Below are 10541 nucleotides of genomic sequence, written 5' to 3'. Positions count from 1 at the left end.
AACTCTGATTAATAATTAGTTATTTGTCTAAATGTATTGATAATTTAACTATTATTTTAAAAGACTCTTATTAAGTGTGGCTATTATCTCTCGTAAATCGTATAATACTTTTCCAAAGGTTACAACTGGAATTTTAATTCGCTGAATTTTAATTAGCTAATGGTAATTTATTAGTTATATAATATTGTTGCTATTCTGTCGTGTGATAATAATTTGAGCAACATTTATAAACCTAAAATGAAACGCCATGTCGTTCTGTAGAAGCGCAGTGTAAAAGCAGCAACCGAGCAAGTTCACCGTCGCGAGAGCCAACGAAAGCGTTCGAATGGCGGTCAAATCGGTGTTCGACGCCGGCGTGATCAGGTCGGAGTTCTCGAGCGCTGGCCTGAGCGAAAAATTCATCCCCGTCGTATGGAAGTACGTCGTTCAGAATCCCGACGCCGACGGCTTCGACGACGTCCCTTCTCTGCCTTCCTCAGCCTATCTCCTCCTCCGAACCAAGTTCAGGCCTCTCACGTCCTCTCTCGATTCCGCTTCCGAATCCTCCGATGGCCTCACCACCAAGCTCCTCATCAAGCTCCAGGTTTGGGAACGAAACGCCTATTTGTCATATTTAGGGTATTGAAAAACGCACACCAAGTGTTTGACGAAACTCCTGACTGAAACTTCGTGGTGGATTTCGCTAGAGTGGAGCTTTGGTTGAGGCGGTGATAATGAAGTACGACAGTAGTCTAGGGAAATGCGGCGGGAAGCCCCGGTCTGGTGGACCAAGATCGACTCTGTGCATATCCTCTCAGGTTTTTATTTTATTTTTTACACTGTTCTTTGGTCCGTTTGTAACCTGGAAAATACGATTGAATGTTGGAGAATTTATATTTCACTTAATTTGAAATCCCTGAAAATGAAAATTTACATAAGTTTGTTCATGAGGAGGCTCACTGTCATACGAGCTTCTCTTTTCACTCTCTCCCTTTTTCCTCTCTACTTTTCATTGACTTCCAGAACATAATCCAGAATTTTGATTTTTTTTTTCCTTACGTTTTCTTTTCAAGATTTCCATTTTCCTTCAAATTTCAATTTTCATCGTAAAATCAGAGTGGCAAACGTAGCCTTATGATAGGTTTGGAACCTAGAAAATCTGAGGGGGAGAAATGAGAATTCATTGTATTTTACTCTGTTTGGACTAAGTATATTTCGAGGCGAACTAATTTGTGTGCATGATCGGGTTTATACTAGCAGCCACACGTGTGACTCTCTCGTCTCACACTCTCTATTCTTTTTGTCTAAAAAAATTCATAGATTATCAAACACAATATAGAATTATGAATTTCCCTCACATTTTTCCTTCGAGAGTATGCTAAGACTGTTTATTTATGCGTCTTTTGTCGTGGAAAAAAAAAAGGTTGGTTGCAAGATGGGCTGCAGATTCTGTGCGACCGGAAGCATGGGATTCAAGAGCCACTTGACTTCCGGGGAAATCTTGGAGCAGTTGGTTCACGCTTCTCGTTTTTCCCCGATCCGCAATGTCGTTTTCATGGTACCTTCTTTTTTGAAATGCAGGACACAAAAAAAAAAAAAAAAAAAAGAACAGCTTGTCAGAGATCTTAGTTCAGCAATATTTATGCTTGTTGTGTCATTGTATATCGTCTTACAGGGAATGGGAGAGCCAATGAACAATTATTCTGCTCTGGTTGAAGCGGTCCGTGTGATGATGGGTTCGCCGTTTCAATTGTCCCCGAAAAGAATAACTGTCTCCACGGTATTTTGCTCTGATATCATAAAAACCGATGCTGTCTTTTTCTTTTTTTTTTTTTTTTTTTTTTTTTTTTTTTTTTTATATGCGACTGAGCAGAAAGGTCCTTTTACTCTAGGTTGGCATAGTTCACGCGATCAAGAAGTTTCACGGTGATCTTCCGGGAGTCAACCTCGCGGTTTCACTTCACGCGCCTGACCAAGCAATCCGGTGCCACATAATGCCCGCCGCAAGGGCGTTTCCTCTGGTGAAGCTTATGGATGCTCTGCAAGAATATCACGACAAGAGGTTAGTCTTCAAAACTTATTTATTTATTTATATATAGCCGGCTTTTGATTCGTCGTTTTACTCATGATCCCACACTTTGGTCTTTGGCTTCAGTGGACAGAAAATCTTAATCGAGTACATAATGCTCGACGGGGTGAACGACGAAGAACAGCACGCTCATCAGCTTGGCAAGTTGTTGGAGACGCTTCAAGTGGTGGGTGACTCACGAAATGTAATCTGTGTATCCCTGCTCTCGAATCGTGAATTTGAATTTTTATGATGAAACAGGTTGTGAACTTGATACCGTTCAATCCGATCGGTTCGTTGAGTCAATTCGGAACCAGTAGCGAAGAGAACATAACGAATTTCCAGAAGATCCTGAGGGGCTCGTACAACATCCGAACAACGGTTCGCAAGGAAATGGGTCAGGATATAAGCGGGGCGTGCGGTCAGCTCGTAGTCAGTCAGTCCGACAAGAGGTCTATCGCGAACCCACCGCTAATCGATATAGAGGATATTCGGGTGAGATAGGGTTTCGGTTTCTTTGAAGGAACTACTGAAGATATCCGAGCTCTCAGATACAAAGATTTTAACATTTTGTGTATACAATCAAATCGAATTTGCCTAGTGTTTTGTTTCTTTTCTATCAAAGCGTTTGCTATGATATCGTAGCTCCTTTTCGGAGATTTTTAAGAGCTTGAAGAGGCTGCAAAAAATATGTACACGGCTAGCCAGATAGGTATTAATCTTTTTTTCATCAGTGTGAATGTTAGCAAAAACAAACATCCAGTTTTCAAATGCCAATTCAGCTACTGATAGAATAAAATATGCATATACCGGAGTATTTTATAGTTATTTAAAATGTCAGTACCAATTTTACACATCTGAATCTAACTGCTAGTTATCGACCAATATCCAGACTAGTTACTATAAAATAATGAGAAAATGACGGCATAAATACCTTATGTTTGTGTGTTGTTGCACTTACATATCTATTGTCTAAAAGCCGTAGATAAAGTACCTAATGTCGAGTTTTTGTATTTCCATCGATACCAGAGGTCGTTAGTTTTGGATGTCTGAAATAATGAACGGTTAGGATGTATTTGGCTTGAGAAAATGGAATTAAAAATACCTACAATCATGAAACAATTAAATGGATTTTAAATACCTTGAAAACATAATAAATAATATAAAAACATAATAAAATGATATAAACAAATTATCTTCGAATCCCAAAATTCAAATCCCTAATCTCAAATCCACAAATTCGCGATGGAAACACAGGAATTCGAACAGATGACAGAACAATAAGTGGAGGAGGCTGAATTTGAACTTCATGAAGAGGAGTACGCAGAGGACAGAGAAAACGTAGAAATAACTCTTCCAGAACAATGGTGTTCTATCGTGAATGACGCCTACAATGAGGTTCTTGACGCCGATGACGGTGATGATGGGGTTAGGTCTAAAAGTGACCTTGACAGTCTCTGTAGTGACGAGGAAGAGCAAACCAAGAAGAAGAGCAAGAGAGAGTACAACCCACGCAGAAATCCCGCTGATTTTAGCTTCAAACTGGGTATGTAATTCCCTTCCATTGAGCATTTAATAGATATACTTAAAGAAGAGTTTATCAAGATCGATCGAAAATTTTATTTATGTGTTTAATGACAAGACTAGACGAAGAGCGAAATGCATGGGTATTGGTAGCAAATGGGAGTTGTATGCAAAGGTTAATGGTTCAGAGAACAAGACAATGAGAGTAAACATTTTGGTAGATACTCATGACTGTGACAGTTTTTGACAATAAACATGTCACAAGGACATGGCTATCGAAGCATTTTGTTGACTAATTCAGACTTAATTCAAGCATGGAGTGCAGTTGCTTCAAGGAGATGGTTGCATCAACTAAGTCAGCAACGTCTCTCGAAGGGCTTTCTATAGAGCGAGGAACTTGGCTAGAGAGAAGCTTGAGGGATTCGTGAAGGACTAGTTTGTTGTGCTTGAAGACTATTGTCGACAGTTGATAACTACTAACCAAGGTTTATAACATGTTGTATTCATTATAGATATGAGTTGGTGTATTAATTGTTGGGTCTGATTAGGTGTATTAAATATTGGGGTCTTATTAGGTGGATTATATTAATTGCTGAGTTGATAGGGTGATTAATTAATATGGTAGGTACCACAGCTCTACTAAAGACCTCTCTTACTGATGGTAAAAGAGTGTTTGAAAGAGCATACATATGCTTGAAAACATGTAAAGAATGGTTCAATCAGTGGTGCAAGCTTGCTTTTGAAAGCACGTGTTAGGCATCTTCATTCCAATTTCAAGAAGGCACACGAGTGGTTGTTGCAAAAAGAGCCATCACAGTGGACCAAGTCTCCTTTCAGAGTGAGTCCGAGGTGTGACATATTGTTGAATAACATGTGTGAGAGCTTCAATACAGCTATAACAGTAATTAGTCCTCTGGTTTGGACCCGATAAACTACATCGATGATTGGTATAAGTAAATAAGAAAGAGGCATACCTCTGGTTTGGACCCGATAAACTACATCGGTGATTGGTATAATAATATAAGAAAGAGGCATACATGGCTTCATACTCTGGTGTAATTGAACCAATGATCAGTCCAGACAAATGGCCAAACGTTGGTCTGAACCCTATCCTTCCACCCCTTGATCAAACTCTGCCTGGACGTCTAAAAAAAAGAAGAAAAGAAACAAGCACAATGACGAAATACCTCATGGATTGGAGCCTCAACTCATAAGACAGAGTAGAAAAGATCAAGTCAATAAGTGTAGTAACTGTAAATAAGTCGGCCACTCGAAGAGATCATGTTCTAATCAAGTTGTTGTTCAGGTGATATTTTGTGTTGGTCAAGTCAATTTTGTGTTAAATTGTGTTCTTGATATTTTGTTTGTGTTTAGAGAAATTGTCTCATTTGCCACCAATTTCATAACATTTTTCCACTTTCCACCAAAAGACTAATTTGGCCCAAAATGCCACCATCTATGTCAACAATGTTGACATCTAATAGTGAAGGGCAAAAATAGATGTCAACATTCTTGACATAGATGGTGGTATTTTGGGCCAAATTAGTCTTTTGGTAGAAAGTGGAAAAATGTTATGAAATTGGTGGCAAATGAGACAATTTCTCTTGTGTTTATTGTAGATCTCAATCCCAAAAAAGAGAGGAAGGCCTACAAAAGCTAATCCAACAATTGAGAAAGTGAAAATAAATGAAAGGAGGAAACAGCAAAAAAGGAATGAGCTGGGTCATCACAAGCCATTTGATATCCACGTTAAGTGAAAAAAGTGTAATAGAGTTGAAAGTAAAGTCATAAAACAGTTTGTCAATATGGCCAATTTTTTATGTAGACAAACAATTAAGAACCTGTTTTGATTGCCATTTTTTGTGCATAATATAATGTAAAGATACTATGTAAAATCAGTGTTAATATATTATGCAAGAGCAGTGCTCATTCTGTACAGTTTGATGTCCATTTTGTGCTTGATATTATGCAAATTAGTGTTCATTTTGTTGCATCTTAATGTCCATTTTGTGCCAAAATATTGAGCAGATTTCAGTGCAAACATAAGTGCTAGAAAACATTGTATTACGAACAAGCTAGTACAATATCTTCCAATACACTTATTTTCACAAGCCCAAAAATACAATCAAATAAAAAATTCAACAATCAATGAAAGTTATTGCATTCACCAAAACAAGCAAAGGAACAACACAATCAATAAAGTTATCATCACAAGCACAAAAGCAGCCAAAACAGATCTCCAATGGAAGCTACGACATTCACTCATTCGTTTCACTGATTCTTCTTCTTCACTTGCCATTTTGTTTTTTCCAAGCTCAAAATCCAATCGATTTAATCTTCTAAGCAGTCCTGATATCACTTGCTTTGATCTTTTGTAAATTTCAGGGTCTAACCCCTCCCAATAAGTGCATCTACCTTCCTCCTAAAAGTAAGAACAAACCAAGAACATAATTAAACAAGAGACTCATTAAACAATAAACCTGGCCAATAAACTTGACCACGAAAAGAATTTCAGTACTTACGTTTCTCTTGTGGCAGCAAACAAACATCCTACCCGGATTCATATCAGTCCACGCCATTCTCTGAACCCTTTCGACGCCACAGAAACACTGACGAACCTGCGACTGGGACTCGCTCTTTGTTCGCCATCATCGATTCATAATGCTTCAACTCCTTACGAAACTCGAGTTCGCATCATCCATTCCTGCAATTCGGAAGTTCTCAAGAGAAGAAGAAGAACAATGAAGATTTTAGGGATTTCGAATTTGGGGATTTTTTTTCTCCTCTCTAGTTTAATTTATTTTCTTTTCGAAATGTAAATAAAAGAGGATGATAATAAAATTACGTTTTTATTTGTTTTCAGATGTCTATTACCATCACAACTTTCCACGGGTATGGACATCCAAAAATAATGACCCCGGTATCGACAAAAATACAAAAACTCGACATTAGATACTTTACGCACTTTAATCAGTAGGTATGTAAATGCAATAATCCGTAAACATCAAATATTTATGCCACCATTTTCTCTAAAATAGTACAATTTAAAATAATATTTACCAATATTTTCAAATCATAAGCGATTCTAGACTTAAAACAAAAATATAAATAGTAATATCGAGCTTATAAATTAATATATTGTTTTTCTAATAAAAATAAAATAATTAGCTATATATGCCACCTAGAAGAAGTGAGTTTCAATTGGATACCAACAACCTTGCTGAGGACAAACTACTAACATGCGAGTTCTTGGCACTACTACTCCGTCTTTGCATTGTGATCCAAGTGTTACATAATCATTCCTTGTCTTTTACATTGATAATATTGACCCAAAACCAATAAACAAAATCAATGAAATCGTCTTCTACTTGGAGCAAAAAAGAAAAGAAAATGAAAGAGTAGAAAATCATTAGCAAGCTTACACGTAAATAGGCAGATCAAAACTAAAATCCTACGAGGACAAGAGTGCCTCGACCTTTGCGATCTGGTCCTCCTCGTTTTTCGGGGTCGGACTCCTATCGGACTCGTGATACAGATCATGCTTCCATTTATCTCCACCGGACTGAAACCCGGGCCTCCCACCAAACCTATCGCCTCTCCTGTAGCTGTCACCGCCACGTTGTTGAGGATACCTTTCTCTCGAAGGAAACACGTCCCTCTGTGCTTCCCTTCGGTTCGGTGCCCTATTTCCGCCGAAAGACCTCTGGGACCGAACCAAATATCGACTGTTTCCTCTTCTATCGTCTTTGCCACTCTCTTCTGTGGGGCGGTCAAGATGGGTTGACTTTCTAGTTTCTGTGGCGGCTTTATCATCGAGTCCAGAGTCTTCTAACGGATTCTTATCCTCTCTAAATGCAGGTCTTTTCCTCAATGGCGCGGCTTGAGCTTCGATTTTCGCGAAGCCTTCGTGTCCCCATTTTCCCTTCTCGTGTTCCTTGCCCCGATCATCCCTTCTCCAAGTATCATTAGAGGCATTCCTGTTCTCATTCCTTCCGTTACGTTGGTCAGTTGAATCTCTCCACCATCCTCGGTCTAAAATATATTGAATATAAGGTTATCTCCACGGGAATATTTACGTCGCGTGGGAAAAAAATTGCAAACAGAGATAAGGAATCTTACCACCCCTTGAGTTTCGACCAGAGCTTTGGCCAACTTGCGCGGGATTACCACGCTCGTCATGCTGTTATAAAAAATGTACAGGAAAGCCTAAGAGTGTTATACACTGAAGCACTTGAAGAGGGACGAGAATGAACAATAGTCCATTATATCAGGGCAAGGAAAACTGAAAATAGGTTTCAGCTCACTGCGTGGTTTTGCCCAACAATTGAAGTTAAAAGTGAAAACTGATTTTTAAGTGACTGGTTTAGCACTTGAAAATGAGGTTCAGAACCAGTATTTATCTTTCTTTCTTTTTTATTCCTTGAATAATAGCGGAATCAAATGGAAGAAAAGCACAATGATAAACTAGATGTCTCCCAAATTCGGACTGTTGTAGAACTTGATAGCTAGCATCCCTTCTTACGAATGAACACAAATTACCTACACAATACAATTTAAATGCTCATTCAGATAACTCCAAAGCAGATAATGGTTCTTTTAAAATCTTCCGATTTTAAGCGACTACACTCTATCTGCCGGTATCGATAACAAAACATAGAAGTTGAATCTGCTAAAATATAAAGGTTCTAACAAACCATGAACGAGTCATCAATTGGTAAGCGAGACAAATCATATCCAATTAAATAAGACACAATACCTGAAAATGAGACCGAGACCTTGATCCTTCAATTGGATTATAAGAATCTTTCTTCCCTCCGAGTTCTCTATCTTTGTTAATGTCGGTCTCTTTCCTCCGAGCCACGTTTTCTAGCTTCGGATCGGCTGGCAATGGGGTGTCTTGAGCTAATTCATCTTTCTTGTTTTTAGTATCCGAATTATTGCTTCTGGGAAATTTCTCCGGCACCAATTTTTCATCTCTCCTAGACCGTTTCGGGCTATATATCAAAGCATAGAGACAAATACAGATGCTTAATACTATACGCATCTTGATAGAATTTCACTCTCCAAACTTTGAAATGTTCAAGAAATAAACCCATCTACAAAATGGAAGAGATTCGAGATAAATCAAGAGCTCACCTTCATGTCTAAATCATCACGCACAAGGAACAAATTCAACAGTAAAGTAAATAATAAAATGAAAACCTTGTACCATCTTTTCACATATTGTACTGCTTAAATTATTTGATAACAAAGTCGTGGCAACAAACTTATTTCAATTCAACCAACATAGAAATGTATGTGCAGTTTTTTTTTCTTCTTCTTTTGAATGTCTCTCGATTCCACAAAAAAACAACGCCACTGTAAATCATTTACGACCTAAAAAATCATCGAAATGAAACTGTTTGAAGCTATCAAATTCTCAGTTAATATTGGGAAGGAAGGAGAATGAAGAACCTGGATTCTCTGTCGAATCTGGAACGGTGGCTTTTGGAGTCCCCATTACGACGAGCTTCTCGGTGCGACATTGCAAGAAGTTCTCTCAGAGAGAGCGAGAGAGAAGAAAGTAGAAGATGATCGACTTAGGGTTGAGTTTTGTTTTGCTGTTACTAAAAAAAAAAAATTAATAATAATAATAATAATAATAATTGTTTTGCTATGTGACGAATTTTGTAAAAATCCTCACCGTTAGATTTAAATTTTTCGCACTGCGGGGCTGATCCATTCTTCTTTGAATTAATTTTTTTTTAATATTTTTTAACAGCGAATTAAGATTAATATACTTTTATGTCATGATTATTTATCGACCATGTTACATGAAAAAAAATTCGCACCGTGTCTGAATTTCTATTTATTTTATTTTCTTTGATTTTTCTCTCTTTCGTTAATTACCAAGAAATTATATATTTGACCATAAATGTTTCATGCTAATAAGAATTTTGGTATATAAAATAAATTTTTGAGCATTTTATTATTGGTTTTTTTTTTAAGGTTTTTCATAGAAATACTTAACATTTATGAATTTATTCATAAAATTACCATCTAGCCAACTTTACACATATTTACAATCTTAAATAGTTTATTGACTATATTATATATAAATAAGTAAATTTATAGCCCAAAAAATATTTGATATAAACTATATAAATTTGAATTTTTATAGTCAAATTTTGCGTGAAACTTAATGTTAGAAAGAAATTCAGTTAATTTATAAATATTTTCAAATTGGTTAAGGTGCTGAATTTCAATTTTTTTTTATGTGTGTGTGAAGAAGCTCAGAGAGCTTGGGACAGAAATCTCAGATCTAGAAGATGAGAGAGAGAGAGAGAGAGAGAGAGAGAGAGAATTGACGAGGGATTGGTTGAATTTGTTACTTTCTCATTCAACTGACTCAACTGATTGGTTGATGTTATGTTTAAATACAAGAGTAAGATTGAGTCTGAACCATTGATTTTACAACTGCCTTACTCTAATCTAATGGTTCAGACTCACGCTGATATATACTCTAATACACCCCCCTCAAGCTTAAATGGGCACAGCAAGATTAAGCTTGGAACAGAGTTTTACAAACTGAGGAATTGGGAGTGCCTTGGTGAACACGTCTGCGACTTGTTCAGTTGTGGGAACATAGCGGACTTTAACGAGACCAGCTGCCACTTTTTCTCTGATGAAATGAGCGTCCACTTCAATGTGTTTGGTTCGGGCATGAAAAACAGGGTTGCTAGCTAGTGAACCAGCACCCAAGTTGTCGCACCATATGACTACAGGATCAGAGTTGACAGCTGTGCCTAGCTCTGTGAACAGCGATCTGAGCCAAATAATTTCTGCAGCAGTGATGGAAAGCGCTCGATACTCAGACTCCGTTGAGCTTCGTGCGACCACGTCCTGTTTCTTTGACATCCAAGTGAGGAGATTATCACCAAGAAAAACACACAGTCCAGTGGTTGATCGTCGATCATCAAGGTTTCCAGCG

General features: G+C 37.7%; 2 protein-coding genes across 3 annotated transcripts; one reads left to right on the top strand and one right to left on the bottom strand.

Annotated features, from left to right (window-relative positions):
- Positions 1-227: 227 nt before the first annotated feature.
- LOC149389084 (Radical SAM superfamily protein) lies at positions 228-2846 on the top strand. The gene is made up of 7 exons (XM_089624762.1): positions 228-583; positions 687-797; positions 1403-1537; positions 1655-1759; positions 1872-2041; positions 2135-2234; positions 2309-2846. The coding sequence occupies exons 1-7, from the start codon at positions 326-328 to the stop codon at positions 2549-2551; spliced, it is 1122 nt and encodes a 373-aa protein (XP_089480888.1). The 5' UTR covers positions 228-325; the 3' UTR covers positions 2552-2846.
- Positions 2847-6792: 3946 nt separating this feature from the next.
- Positions 6793-9179, bottom strand: LOC149389083 (cyclin-like protein). 2 transcript variants are annotated; one of them, XM_089624575.1, is made up of 4 exons: positions 9026-9179; positions 8328-8565; positions 7691-7751; positions 6793-7603 (listed from the first exon to the last, which is right to left on the bottom strand). In XM_089624575.1, the coding sequence occupies exons 1-4, from the start codon at positions 9094-9096 to the stop codon at positions 7023-7025; spliced, it is 951 nt and encodes a 316-aa protein (XP_089480701.1). In that variant the 5' UTR covers positions 9097-9179; the 3' UTR covers positions 6793-7022. The 2 variants fall into 2 exon arrangements, with proteins under 2 accessions (XP_089480701.1, XP_089480702.1); XM_089624576.1 differs by having other exon boundaries at positions 8328-8667; positions 9026-9073.
- Between the last annotated feature and the right edge of the window lie 1362 nt (positions 9180-10541).

This window comes from Urtica dioica, chromosome 8 (genome assembly GCF_054948205.1).
Source record: "Urtica dioica subsp. dioica isolate 48M chromosome 8, U.dioica_male_clone48M_v1_H2, whole genome shotgun sequence".
Taxonomy (NCBI): domain Eukaryota; kingdom Viridiplantae; phylum Streptophyta; class Magnoliopsida; order Rosales; family Urticaceae; genus Urtica; species Urtica dioica.
This window is presented reverse-complemented; position numbering and strand designations above follow the sequence as displayed.